The sequence below is a fragment of the Phyllostomus discolor genome, chromosome 6 (assembly GCF_004126475.2).
Source record: "Phyllostomus discolor isolate MPI-MPIP mPhyDis1 chromosome 6, mPhyDis1.pri.v3, whole genome shotgun sequence".
NCBI classification, from domain to species: domain Eukaryota; kingdom Metazoa; phylum Chordata; class Mammalia; order Chiroptera; family Phyllostomidae; genus Phyllostomus; species Phyllostomus discolor.
The window spans coordinates 90613160-90628530 of record NC_040908.2 but is presented as its reverse complement, the minus strand read 5'-3'; the positions used below and the strand labels follow the sequence as shown (position 1 = coordinate 90628530).

The window sequence follows — 15371 nt, the reverse complement described above, 5'->3', positions numbered from 1 at the left end:
GTGAAAGTAGAATTCAATGTATAAAAGCAAACATGATCAAATAAGGCAGAGCATTTATTTTTGGCCCACAAACAGATTTACTTGTCCCTATAAATTTTGAATGTTAGAGACATATTGGGTAAAAGAAAAATAGATTTCATCCAATGCCACATCAATTGTACTATGATGCAACTAAATATAAATACCCTGTGTCAGAGTTATGCTTTCTTTCCACATCTACATCAATATACACAGCCACATAAAAATAACCATGGCAGCCCTGGCTGCTGTGGCTCAATGGATTGAATGCTGGCCTGCAAACAAAAGGGTCGCCGGTTCAATTCCTAGTCAGGGCACATGCCTGGGTTGCAGGCCAGGTCCCCAGTAGGGGGCAAAAGAAGCAATCACACACTGATATTTCTCTCCCTCCCTTCTCTGTCTAAAAATAAATAAATAAAATATTTTTAAAAGATAATAACCATGACAGATACAAAGCATGCACAGGTGCACACATACACAAATGCAAAAAAAACATACTCCCACTAGGGTGGCAAATCATTATCCTTTTAATGCTAAGGGCACTATTGAGAAGATGGAAAATATCATAAATAACCTATAAAAGACAGTAGAGAGATCAAAGCTGCACAGCAGAGACAATCCATTTGACAGAACTTGGTAAGTGTAAATATTCCAAAGACTAGCAGGTAAGGATCAAGTATGGGTCCTAGGATCAAGATAAAAATGGGAAGGAGAAATTACTTGGCTTCTGAAGCTATAAATATTATTTATATATGCAAATTGTTGAGGGCCGAATATGAACTTGGAGATGTGGTTAATATGCCCAGGGTCCACGTTGTATTTGTTTTTTTAAGCTCTATAAATAAAATATCTTTTTCCCCCAATCTGTGCTGAATATCAGAAAATAATGAAACATCCGCCTGTTAGAGCAATAACTCCTAAAAAAGAAATACTCTGTGAGTCATTCCTGACAAATAAAAGTGATGAGAATTCCTCCAGCAGCAGAACATCTCTGGGGTAAACTACACAGACACCAGCCTGAGAAAACCCACAGAAGCCCTAAAACCATTCAGGTGGCAGTGGAGAAACTGGGTAGCTCAAGACATTTCACAAAAAAACTGTATTCAATACCCTATTTCATGAGATCAAGCAGGACTCAATAACTTCTTACATGAGCCTGGAAAGAGAACAGGGTATTATAATGGGTAATATAATGAAAGATGTAACCCCCTAGTACATTCAATAGACAGAGTCTTCATTAGAAAAATACCTAATTACCCAGGTCACTCGGTAGTAAAAGTCATAATAAGAAATACTCTCTGATGAACCAACTTCTTATAGAACTACTACTTGCCCAAATATTTCTTAGGTCAATACCATCAGCTACCACTACTCATTGTGGTAACCCTTTTGGTCAGTCTTTCAGTGAATCTTGATGCTATAAATATTAGCCAATACAATGTAAATACAAAAAAAAAATCAAAACCAAAATTCTTGCAAAATATAGAAGACTTCCTGAAGATGATGAAAGGGATGTCATTGAACCATTTAATATCTGAAGATCTGGTAGAATCAGGACTTTTTTAACTGAAGAAAAGAGATAAAATAACAATGATATACAATTGGTCCTTCAAAATTAAATAACTTGTATTATCAAAGGATTAAGAGAGACTTTGAAAAAAATGATAAAGACTTTAATCATTTTTGGGGGGAGGCTCTTTTATAATCAAGCCATAAAAGTGAACTGCTGGAGTTCCAGCCAGGATGGAGCGGTAGGTAGAAACTCTTCGCTTCCTTGCACAACCAAAAGGAGGGCAACAACCAATCTAAAATCAATAAACAACCAGAAGTGCCAGAAAATCAAACTGCATGGAACTTTGACAACCACGGAATTAAAAAACAGTCAAACAGAACAACCAGACTAGTAAGGCAGCAGAGGGAGAGAACCCACATCAAGGTCAAATGAAAGATACCAAAATGAAATAAAGCAAAATATTCAGGGAACCAACAGTGACAGGAAGGAAACCAGGACTCTAATCAATGACTTGGAACAAAAGGAAGAAATAAACATCCAGCCAGAACAGAATGAAGAAACAAGAACTCAAAAAAATGAAGAGAGACTTTTGAACCTCTGGGACAACTTGAAATGTTCCAATATCCAAATCAAAGGGGTGCCAGAAGGAGAACTACAGCAGGAAATTGAAAACTTATTTGAAAGAATAATGAAGGAGAATTTCCCCAATCTGGTGAAGGAAATAAGACTTCCAGGAAGTCCAGGAAGCCCAGAGAGTCCCAAAGAAGTTGAATCCCACATGGAACACACCAAGGCACAGCATCATTAAGTTACCCAAGATTAAAGACAAAGAGAGAATCTTAAAAGCAGCAAGAGGAAAGGAGACAGTTACCTACAAAGGAGTTCCCATAAGGCTATCTGATTTCTCAAAAGAAACCTTGCAGGCAAGAAGGGGCTGGAAAGAAGTATTCCAAGTCATGAAAGGCCTACATCCAAGATTGCTCTATCCAGCAAAGCCATCATTTAGAATGGAAGGGCAGATAAAGTGCTTCCCAGATAAGGTCAAGTTAAAGGAATTCATCCTCACCAAACCCTTATTATATGAAATGTTAAAGGGACTTATCTAAGAAAAGGAAGATCAAAAATATAAACAGTAAAATGACAACAAACATAACTATCAACAAATGAACCTAAAAAGAAAGAAAGAAAGAAAGAAAGAAAGAAAGAAAAACAAAAGCAAACAACTAGAACAAGAACAGAATCAGAGAAATGGACATCATATGGAGGGTTTTCAGTGGGGAGGGGGAAAGGAGGAATAGGGGCAAAAAGGTACAGGGAAGAAGCAGCATAACTGGTAGGCATTAAATAGATAGGGGGGAATCAAAAATGGTATAGGAAAGAAAGAACTCAAAGAACTCATATGTACAACCCATGGACATGAACTAAGAGTGGGGGAAATGCTGGAGGGATGGGGGGTGCAGGTTGCAGTGGGGATAAAAGGGGAAAAGTTGGGAAAACTGTACTAGCACAATCAAAAACAAATACTTTAAAAAAGTGAACTGATATATTTTATTAGAAAAATAATAATACTAAAACAAAGGTATATAACATTCTCTGTTCTAAAAATTATTGCATATTTGAAATATAATTTAAATTTTTTTGTTAAATAAAAAAGTTTTAAGCTATCTTCACAATTTTTAGTTTCACTTTTTCCAGATAAGTACTAATCAAAAAAAGGTTTTTATTTTCTTATTTACAATACATGTTTGGTTCTGGTTTTAAGTAGATGCACATTAAATGGTCATTTTCACCCTTAGCTGACCAAGTCTATAGTACTTGCTGAACTAATTACTGGTCCAATAACATTACTAGTTCATCATCACAAGGACACTTATGTCAAGGATGTATCTCAAAATGTGCATGTACAACAAATGCAGGCTGTATTTTACAGCAGAAAAACCTATCAGAAAAGGAGTATTTAAGAGCAAAAGCCTACTTGACTTCACAAGGGGTATATTATTCTCATATGTCCTGATGCATCCTACACCTTATTGGATACTTCCCCTGTGCTCATCCTTAGATAGGGAGACAGTGAGCATTTGAAAGGAAAAGAAACTGGTTCCTTGATTATATCACTGAGCTAAGCCAATAAAGTAACTTTGGATCTAGCCTTCTTTAAAACATGTTGTTTTATAAGATATTAACTTCTTTTTGTTGTATAATCACTTTTAATTGTATTTCCTGCTATTATCTGCAGCTAAAAGCATCCCAACATATACATATCCTATAATATGTGTACATTACTTGGAATACTGTTGGAGGCACAAAAGCATTGCAGAAGATTATACAGTTGAGAGGAAAAGACAAAGTGTCCTTTACTGAGCCCCTAAAGCAACAAGTCAGGAAAAGAGGTAAAATGGAACAGCCAGAGAAGAGCTCTTTCTTCTTCCTTCCCATCATCATTATTTTTGAAAGCACTTAAGAATCCACACATGAATTAATAAGATAGTTTTGGGGGAGTCAAGATGGCGGCTTTACTCTAGGCAGCGTGTTTCTCGGCTTCTGTGAAGAGGAGGGAAACTCGAGGTTCGGTGGAGAAACAGAGCAAGTGGACTAGGTTACCGAATCACTTTTGAAAGCAGGAACTCAAAAATTATTGCGATCATTGAAAAACCAGACGGTGAGGAGACTGCTTCAAGACAAAAGGGACCCAGGGATCAGCACAGGGACTAGGGGTGCGCAGTCCCCAGGCCTGGTGCTCCCGGGTCTGCCTCAGGGCTCCCAGGAGAGGGGAGTCGCTGCTCCCTCCCCCGAATACGGGGGTTGAGCAACTCCAGGGGAGAACTTGTTGCTTGAAGGCACAGATTGGCCAGTTGGACTGGGAAACAATTGCCCAGGGACTATGAACACCCACCCAGAGACCTGGGAGAAGTGAGGGCCTCCAGCCGGCACAACCAGGGGCAGCCTGGAAGAGCACCTGCACCCCTAGCCTGGTGGGAGTGCAGATGGGTGGAGAGCACAGAGCCTCGAGGGGCACAGGCATTCTCAGGTCTGGGAGCCTGCAGTTCTGATCTGGGGACTGCGCGCCCCATCAGGAATCCTGACTCGTGCGCTGTGATCCCGGAAGGGACACGGCGCTTAGGGCGTTCCTAGAACCCAAATCTCAAAAGTTTGGTGGAGGGGCACACCCTTTTATGATTCCCAGGGAGGGCACAGTGAATCCCAAAACGTCGCAGGTGCCTCCTGAGATAACAGAGCTGCAACCCTACAGGACCTCGCAGTCTGGAAGAATGTGGAAGTGAGATCCAGAGAGCCAGTGTGCTCGGGAGTGCCCAGGGTACCTGACAGACTTGCTGAGAGTTGGGCTGGGAGAGAGAGAAGCATTTCAAAGGTCCCTCAGCCAGCTGAAGCCAGCAAGATCAGAAAAACTGGTCTGGCCAGTTAGAAACCAACAAGAGGTTTTTTTGTTTTGTTTTTTTGTTTTTGTTTTTTTGTGCGTTTTTGTTTGTTTTTTTGTTTTGTTTTTTTGCTTTGTTTGGTTTGTTTTGGTTTGGTTTTTGTGGCTGTTGTTGGTTGATTGATTTTATCTTGTGTTTTAAGTGACATTTTATTTTTCAAGTCTTATTATTTTTATATCTCGCAATCCCTTATGTTTCTCTTCCATTCATCCTAATATTATTCTTTCCACTCCAAATTTATCTCTCCTGTACTCCATCTTCTGCTTTTCTTTCCTTTTTTTTAATCTTTCAAGTTACTGTATATTTGTATTATCTTTTTCTCACTTGTCTGACATTTTTTATTTTAATAATATTTTGGTATTCCTTTTCTTTCTGTATAATCTTCTTTGCTTGGCTGGTTATACTGTCAGTTGATAGGTTCCCCCTGGTATCTCAGTCACAAGGTGTTGATAAGTTACTATCCTTCATCTGTGTTCCATTAATACACCTCTCAAGGTTCTATACTCTTTATTCTTGTTATCTAGATCTCATCAATTCTGCCACAAGACTGTCACTTTACTATTACTGTTAATAAGAACTAGTCCACACAATTGTAAATACTACTCAATACCCCTACCTGATCTCAGCCCACTTTGCAATTTCCTGAACTATACTATTGTGGGGGTTGTCTCTATTCTTTTACACACTACTCCTATATACTAATATTTAATCCAACCCTACCTTAGAATCTGACCTCCCACAGCCTCACAGCTTTCCACATCCAACTATCATTCCTCTCGTCCCCAATAAGAGTCTTACCCTCTTTCCATCCTTTCTAAAACGTGGATAGTGGGGTGGAGGATCACAGTTAACACTATAAGGAGCCAAAGATAACCCATCTCTTCTCTACTGGCTGCTAATGTAAATATCATAGTACACTGTCTTGCTGTCTTAAACCATTTCACCTTACTCCTCCAACTGATCACAAAAAAAAGAGTAGGGGGAAGCTGTGAACACCAGGATACATGAAGGAGATTGCACCACTGAATCTCACAAGTATTCTACCACAGAAGTTCACACCATAATTACAGGGAACCAGAACAGATCAATTTAAGAAACAGAGGCTAACAAGAAGAAACCCACGAACAATGAGAAAACAAAGAAACAACCCCCAATTGGGAAACGAGGAAGCCTCAGGAAAAATGCTAAATGAAACAGAGGCAACTCAACTATCAGATACTGAGTTCAAAACAATGATTATCAGGAAGTTCAATGAACTCACAATGAGCTATCAGAAATTACAGGGAAACTACATCAATCTCACTGCAAACTATATAAACATGAAAAAGGAAATAGAAACTCTCAACAAAGGCCAAGAGGAAATGAAGAATACAATTTCTGAACTGAAGAACACAGTAGAAGGAATGAAAAGCAGGATCGATGAAGCAGAAGATCGGATTAGCGAGCTGGGGACAAAGTAGAAAACAACATCCAGAAAGAGCAAGAAAAGGAAAAGAGGCTCAGAAAGAATGAAGAGGGATTAAGAGAAATGCAAGACAATATGAAACATAATAATATCTGTATAATAGGGATACCAGAAGGAGAAGAAGAAGAGCAAGGGATCAAAAACCTAGTTGAAAAAGTAATGAAGGAGAACTTCCCTAATTTGATGAGAGAAAAAGTCACACAAATCCAGGAAACACACAGAGTCCCAATCAAGAGAAACCCAAAGAGGCCCACCTCAAGACACATCATAATTAAAATGGCAAAATTTCAAGACAAAGAGAGAATCTTAAAGGCAGCAAGGCAGGAACAGGAAGTAACATACAAGGGAGCCCCAATAAGGCTAACAGCTGACTTCTCAATGGAAACACTTCAAGCCAGAAGAGAATAGCAAGAAATACTCCAGGTAATGACAACCAGAAGTCTGCAACCAAGGCTACTTTATCCAGCAAGGCTCTCAATCAAGATAGAAGGCCAAATAAGAAGCTTCCCAGACAAAAGAAGTCTAAATGAATATGCCTCGACCAAACCAGCTCTGCAAGAGATGCTAAAGGGACTGCTTTAAGGAAAGAAAGGAAAAGAGAGAGAGAGAGAGGAACACGTACATAAAAGACAATGAATAAGTACCTATCAATAATAACCTTAAACGTAAATGGATTAAATGCTCCAATCAAAAGACATAGAATAGCTGAATGGATAAGAAAAAATGACCCACACATATGCTGTCTACAAGAGACCCACCTCAGGATAAAAGACCTGCACAGGGTGAAAGTAAAGGGCTGGAAACAAATCTTCCAAGCAAATGGACAGGAAAAAAAAGCCGGGGTAGCAATACTCATATCAGACAAAATAGACTTCCAAAAAAGGTCCATAAAGAGAGACCCCGAAGGTCACTTCATAATACTCAAGGGAAGAATCCACCAAGAAGGCATAAATATTGTAAATATATATGCACCCAACATAGGAGCACCCAAATACATAAAGAAAATCTTAGAGGACTTCAAGAAGATATGGACAGCAACACAATTATAGTGGGAGATTTTAACACCCCACTATCAAAAATGGACAGATCTTCCAAACAAAGTATCAACAAAGATATTGTGGCATTGAACAATACCCTTGATGAAATGGGCTTTACTGATATATACAGAGCCCTCCATCCAAAAGAAGCTAAATATACATTCTTTTCAAATGTACACGGAACATTTTCAAAGATAGACCACTTGATAGGACACAAAACAAGCCTCAAGAATTTCAAAAAAATTGAAATCATAACTACCATTTTCTCGGACCACAAAGGACTGAAGCTAGAAACCAACCCCAAGGAAACAAACCCAAAACACTCAAATTCATGGACATTAAATAGCATGCTATTAAACAATAAATGGGTCAAGAATGAAATTAGGGAAGAAATCAAAAGGTTTCTGGAAACAAATGCAAACGAACTCACAACAACCCAAAACTTATGGGACACAGCCAAGGCAGTCCTGAGAGGGAAGTTCATAGCGATACAAGCATACCTAAAAAAGTCAGAAACACTCCAAACAAACAACCTAACCCTACATCTACAAGAACTTGAGGAACAACAACAAAGACAGCCCAGAGCAAGCAGAAGGAAGGAAATAACCAAGATCAGAGCAGAATTAAGTGACATAGAGACTAAAAGCACAATTCTAAAGATCAATGAATCCAAGGGATTCATTCTTTGAAAAGATAAACAAAATCAACAAGCCTTTAAGCAGACTCATCAAGAAAAAAAGAGAGAAGACCCAAATAAACACAATCAGAAATTAAAGAGGAGAGATTACAACAGATACCACAGAAATACAAAGGATTGTAAGAAATTACTACAAAGAACTGTATGCCAAGAAATTTGAAAACCTAGGTGAAATGGACAAATTCCTACAAAAATATAATCTTCCAAAACTCAATGAAAAAGAAGCAGAAAGCCTGAACAGACCAATAACAGCAAAAGAAATTGAAGCAGTAATCAAAAAACTCCCAACACACAAAAGCCCTGGGCCAGATGGTTTCACAGGAGAATTCTACAAAGCATTTAAGGAAGAGCTAACCCCTATCCTTCACAGACTATTCCAAAAAATCCAAAAAGATGGAAGACTCCCAAACTCTTTTTATGAGGCCAACATCATCCTAATTCCAAAACCAGATAAAGACACAACAAAGAAAGAAAACTTCAGGCTAATGTCGCTGATGAACATTGACGCTAAAATCCTCAACAAAATACTGGCAAACTGCATCCAACAATACATTAAAAAGATCATACACCATTACCAAGTGGGATTCATTCCAGGGATGCAAGGATGGTACAATATTCCCAAATCAGTAAATGTAATACATCACATAAACAAAAGCAAAGACAAAAACCACATGATCATATCAATAGATGCAGAAAAAGCATTTGATAAGGTACAGCACCCATTTATGATACAAACACTCAGCAAAGTGGGAATAGAGGGAGCATTCCTCAACATAATAAAGGCCATATATGAGAGACCTACAGCCAGCATCATACTCAATGGGCAAAAACTAAAATCTTTTCCACTAAGATCAGGAACAAGACAAGGATGTCCACTTTCACCACTTCTATTCAATATAGTACTGGAAGTTTTAGCCACAACGATCAGACAAGAAAAAGAAATAAAAGGCATTCAAATGGGAAAGGAGGAAACAAAATTGTCACTGTTTGCAGATGACATGATAGTATACATAGAAAATCCTATAGACTCTACCAAAAAACTGCTTGACCTAATAAATGAATTTGGTAAAACAGCGGGATACAAAGTCAATATCCAGAAATCAAAGGCATTTCTGTACACCAACAATGAAACAGCAGAAGCAGAAATCAAGAAAAAACTCCCATTTGAAATAGCAAAAAGAAAAATAAAATATCTAGGAATAAACCAAACCAAAGAGGTAAAAGACCTGTATTCAGAAAACTACATAACACTGAGGAAAGAAATCAAGGAAGACACAAACAAATGGAAACACATACCGTGTTCATGGATTGGAAGAATTAATATCATTAAAATGTCCATACTACCAAAAGCAATTTACACATTCAATGCAATACCTATTAAAGTACCAACGGCATATTTCACAGACATAGCACAAACACTTCAAAAATTTATATGGAATCATAAAATCATAAACGACCCCGAATAGCTGCTGCAATTTTGAGAAAGAAGAATAAAATAGGAGGGATCACAACACCTGACACTAAACTATACTAAAGGCCACTGTAATCAAAACAGCCTGGTACTGGCATAAAAGCAGGCACATAGACCAATGGAACAGAACAGAGAGCCCAGAAATAAACCCAAGTCTCTATGGTCAATGAATATGTGACAAAGGAGGCAGCAACATAAAATGGAGTAAAAATAGCCTCTTCAACAAATGGTGTTGGGAGAACTGGACAGCCACGTGCAAAAAAATGAAACTTGAACACCAACTTACACCATATACAAAAATAAATTCAAGGTGGATAAAAGACTTAAATATAAAATGTAACACCATTAAAGTCCTAGAGGAGAATGTAGGTAGGAAAATCTCAGATATTTCACGAAGAAACTTTTTTAATGACTTGTCCCCTAGAGTAAGGGACATAAAGGAAAGAATAAACAAATGGGACCTCATCAAAATTAAAAGCTCTGCACAGCTAAAGAAAACAGTATCAAAATTAAAAGAGAATCAACTGTATGGGAAAACATATTTTCCAATGATATCTCAGACAAGGGTTTAATCTCCAAAATATATAAAGAACTTACCAGACTGCACTCTAAGAAGACAAGGAATCCAATTAAAAAGTGGGCAAAGGACTTGAACAGACACTTCTCCAAGGAGGACATACAGATAATCCAAAGACACATAAAACGATGTTCAATATCGCTAGCTATCAGAGAGATGCCAATTAAAACCACAATGAGATACCACTTCACACCAGTCAGAATGGCCATCATAAACAAAGCAACAAACAACAAGTGTTGGAGAGGATGTGGAGAAAAGGGTCCCTAGTGCACTGTTGGTGGGACTGCAGACTGGTGCAACCACTATGGAAAGCAGTATGGAACTTCCTCAGAAAACTAAAAATGGATCTGCCTTTTGACCCTTCAATTCCACTGCTGGGACTCTATCCTAAGAACACTAAAACACCAATCCAAAAGAACCTATGCATCCCAATGTTCATAGCAGCACAATTTACAATAGCTAGATGCTGGACGCAACAAAGATGCCCATCAGTAAATGAATGGATCAAAAAAACTATGGTACATTTACACAATGGAATTCTATGCAGCAGAAAGAAAAAAGGAGCTCCTACCCTTTGCAACAGCGTGGATGGAGCTGGAAAACATTATGCTAAGTGAAACAAGCTAGGCAGTGAAAGACAAATACTGTATGATCTCACCTTTAACAGGGACCTAAACAACAAAACAAAGAAACAAGCAAAATATAACCAAAGACACTGAAATAGAGGACAGGCTGACAGTGAGCACAGGGGAGAGTAGAGGGAATTTCAGGGGACATTGGGAAGGGTTCACGGGAACAAACTTAAAGGACACATGGTCAAAAACTAGGGGGAGGGTGGTAATGGGAGGGAAGTGGGGGGGGGCTGGACTGGGAGTAAAAAGAAGAAAACTGTATTTAAAAAAAAATAAGATAATTTTGTCTTATCAAACAAATAGCACTACTCTCTAGCCACAGTATCAATATGATCACAGAAGCTCAGCAAAGGTTAAATAGCCAAGTAACAGAAGACCTAGTGATGGGAACTACACAAATACAAAAAAAAAAAAAATACTATAGTAAATAGTTTTTTTCTCTAGGAACAAAATCAGATTTTGAAGCAACTCTACTTAGATTAGATGACTTCACATTGAAAGGATTCTTCTAGATTCCAAATTATGCTTCCTATCTGAAGTTTGTATGGATCATTTTAAATCATGCTTCTTTTTTTTTTTAATTGGGATGACATGTAAGTTTCAGGTGTCCAATTCTGTAGTCTGTTACATTGTGTGTTCACCACCCAAAGTCAAGTCTCCTTCCATCACCATGTATCCCGCCTTTATGGGTTTTTACCTCCCCCCTTCCCCCTGTTCCTCTGCTAACCACCATACTATCGTCTGTCTACGAGGTTTTCTGGTTTTGTTTTTGCTTTTTTTGGTATCTTCTCTAGTAGTTCAGTAAAATGCAGCTATACAAACAAACAAGTTAATGACTAAACATGAATCTCTTGATCTTCATTTGTAAAAATAAAGTTGTTACCTTGCACTACTCAAAGTTTTTGAAGGGGGTGAATCAGGTAATACAGGTGAAAAAGTTTACAAAATTTTAGATAAATACATTTTTAGTTGCTTCACTTTTCTACAGCCTACAGCTACTATCTTTTGCCACTAGATGGCAATGCTGCTTCAGTAAATTATTGTGCCAAGGAAAAAAAACTGGATCTTACATAACTTTTAAAAGTAAAATGTGTAAAATTAAATCACAGGAATTTTCCTGGCAACTAATGCACTTATAAGATAAAACTTTTGACACTTAAAAGAAGCTGTGATAATTTCACATTCTGTAAGAAATAAAAGTGCTAATGGTGCCTTTAATTTTCATTTTAAAAATCTTCATCTGAATTAAGAAATGCAGGAAATCCTATGAAAAGGACACTATATATAAGGAAAGATATTTGTTGATAGCTAATAAAAAATCTAAATATTTACCTCTGACCCCAAACTGAGAGAAATGATCTCATCCTCAAAAGCAGAATGTGTGTCAATATGAGCAGGAATTCCTGAGATGGAAGACAGGATAATACGTTACTCATTTTTTTTCCTTTTAATAGAGTCAAGACATCTCTAAATATAGCCTCACACTATTATGGTGAAAACACTGATAATTGGGAATACACTATAATTTTAGTTAAAAGGAAACATTTAGGGTCAATGCGACTAAATACATTAACTAAACTAAATATACACTAAAAGTATCTTAACTTCATGTTCAAGTGAGACTTGATTCTAAAAGCAAGGCTTGAAAGTCACCGCTTAACTAAAACATTTACTCAACCCCAGCCTAAGAGAAAGCTATGAGAAATAAATAACAAAGTCATTTTTTCTCTTAAACACTCAATTCCCAAGAACAAAAGCAATAGCCAAGTAGGAAAGCTAAGCATTCAAATAATTAAGATATGGTTTCTACCACCAACCTCTCAATCTATGTTAACTAAGCATCCCTTAAGTGAAAGGAACTTTGCTACCTGGTGAGGCTACATAAAGCAAACAAGGCAGTCCCTGTTCTCAGGGAGCCTACAGACCACTGTTAAGACTGTTTGACAAATAAGCAATCAATACAGGGTGATAAATGCAGGGAAAAAAATCTGTAACTGCTGCCATTAATAAACTTTTAAGATCATTCGATTACTACAAATATCAGATGAAGATGCTGCTAACAAGTATAAAAAATCAATAATCTAAAGATTTTTCAGTAACATGTCATCCTAGAATTGTCTTCCACATTCTCAACAGAAAAAAAAAAGAACAACATCATCCAACCAGCTACCCTTTTTCTCTGTACAGGCATAGCTCAATTCCAGACCACTGCAATAAAGTGAGTCATAATATTTTTGCTGGCGGAGGGTGTCTTCAATTTGTAAAAAGTGCCAACATCTGTAACACGATAAAGCAAAGGGCAATAAAACAAGGTATGCCAGCATTTGCAAATTACTTGGTTTCTTCCATTATACATGTCGCCTATGTTTTTAAAGCAATCTTCTCCCTCTCTAAATAAAATATTGAGAAGGGAACAAAAAAAGTCAAAAATAAGCAATTGGGTCTTATTACACTTTGAGATGCAAGTTTCTCAAGAGACTGACACAGATTTGCAAGGGATTAAAGTCAACACAGCAAAACATAAGCAAGTTATTCTAAGAATATGGGCTAAAAAATAGTACCTTTGATCTTAGTTATATTCTGCTTAGTTATGAATTGACTGTAATTTTAAAAGAAGAAATACTCACCATGCCCAGGTTCATACTCGTTCACAGTCAATTGATCAGGTTTATGCCTAATGATACCTTCCTTCAACCATTTCTCCAAAATGCTATCACAAATGTCAGGAAGACCTGAAGTCATTTGACATAAAGGTGAAACACATTAAAATATTTACTTTGCATATTTTACCCAAGAATAAAAAATAGTCACTGTGATAAAAATCAAGCAGCTTTTAATTTAGTAATCATATCCAAATATAACAATAAACCCACAAGCAAGGCAAAATAGAAAGAAAACCTTCCTAAGAATCTTTTAAAGTAGATGGGGGGAATGGGGCAATTGTAATAACATTATCAATAAAATATATTTTTTAAAAAGAAAAAATTAATAAACCTGTGTGCATGTGAATACAGATGAATGCTCAAAAATAAATAAATAAATAAAGTTATATTGGTTTTATCAAATTAAACATCCAAAAATAACAATTTTGTTGACTACAATTTCGATATTTTGTAAAATAACAATAAAAGTATAAAATTTACCATGTTCTATGCTGTAAATTAAACTGATCACTTTTTTTTAAATAATTTTATTCAATATCCTCCTTCACACATTAACTTTCTTTTTTTTTTTTTAAAGATTTTATTTTTATTTATTTTTAGGGAGGGAAGGGAGAGAGATAGATACAGAGAGAGAGAGAGAGAGAGAGAGAGGGAGGGAGAAACATCAATGTGCGGTTGCTGGGGGTTATGGCCTGCAACCCAGGAATGTACCCTGGCTGAGAATTGAACCTGGGACACTTTGGTTCCCAGCCCGTGCTCAATCCACTGAGCTACGCCAGCCAGGGCCAACTGATCACTTTTTAAATTTAAATTATTCAATATGTTTTAAATCTATTTTAAATTATTTCTCTAAAAAAAACTTTTCACAGTGGAACTAACTTTCACTGAAGTCATAAATGTTATTTCATGGCAGAAGGCAATGTTTAAATAAGACCAAAGTCATAAAAATATAGATAAATTAAACTCAACAAACAATTCAATAAAAGGATTAATATCCACATTATATGGTAAATTCTTAATAAAAAATTAAACATTAGAAAATGTTTAATTGTCTATGGTGAAAATATGAAAAAGAATTCACAGGGAAAGAAATAAAAATGACCAGTCTCACCACTAATCAGGTAATTATAAATTTAAAAATTTAACAATTATCAGATGTTGATTAGGAAGCAGGGAAGGAGTGCACAGTTGGTAAGAATAGTGTGGTATAGTTGTTTTAGGGGCAATTTGTCAGTATCTAGTAACATTTTTTTAAGTCCTCAACCAAGGATATGCCTTTGTAGATTTTTTAAAGAGAGAGAAACATCAATGTGAGAGAAAAAAAAACATCATTTGGTTGCTTCCCATATGTGCCCTGACCCGGGATTTCACCCGTAATCTAGGTATGTGCTCTGACTGGGAATGGTACCCGCAACCCTTCAGTGTACAGGACGACACTTCAACCAACTGAGCCGCCCAGACAGGGCTCTATTAACATTTTTAAATAAACATAACTGACATAATTCTAATTTACTAATCTCCCTTTAGAAACTCTTGGTTGATACATAAAGAGGCATGGACAAAGATATTCACTGAAGCACTACTTATAAAAAAGCTAAAAACTAGAAAAAAGTCTATCAAAAGGGAACTAATTGAATAAGCTATTATTATGATTAAAAAAAATGAAAAACTATATAAGGTCTCCAAGATATATCATAAAGGGACAAGAACAAGTTGGAGCGCTACATGTAATATATGAATATACAACTTATACAATATAATGCTACATATCTATAACTATACACTCTTAAATTTGGATGTAAACTCATTTTGTAAAGGTTTGGAATAACATATGCTAAGCTGTTAATGGTACTACTTTTAA

At 36.7% G+C, this 15371-nt stretch overlaps 1 protein-coding gene across 4 annotated transcripts in view; it reads right to left on the bottom strand.

Moving 5' to 3' along the window:
• ALKBH8 (alkB homolog 8, tRNA methyltransferase) overlaps positions 1-15371 on the bottom strand; it is a 76795-nt gene that overhangs the window by 47954 nt on the left and 13470 nt on the right. For all 4 annotated transcript variants that reach the window (XM_028517314.2, XM_036028617.1, XM_036028615.1 and 1 more), the window contains exons 6-7: positions 13475-13579; positions 12180-12250 (exon numbers count right to left, since the gene is read on the bottom strand). In XM_028517314.2, the coding sequence (XP_028373115.1) occupies positions 12180-12250; positions 13475-13579 (176 nt within the window). The remainder of the gene's footprint in view (positions 1-12179; positions 12251-13474; positions 13580-15371) is intronic.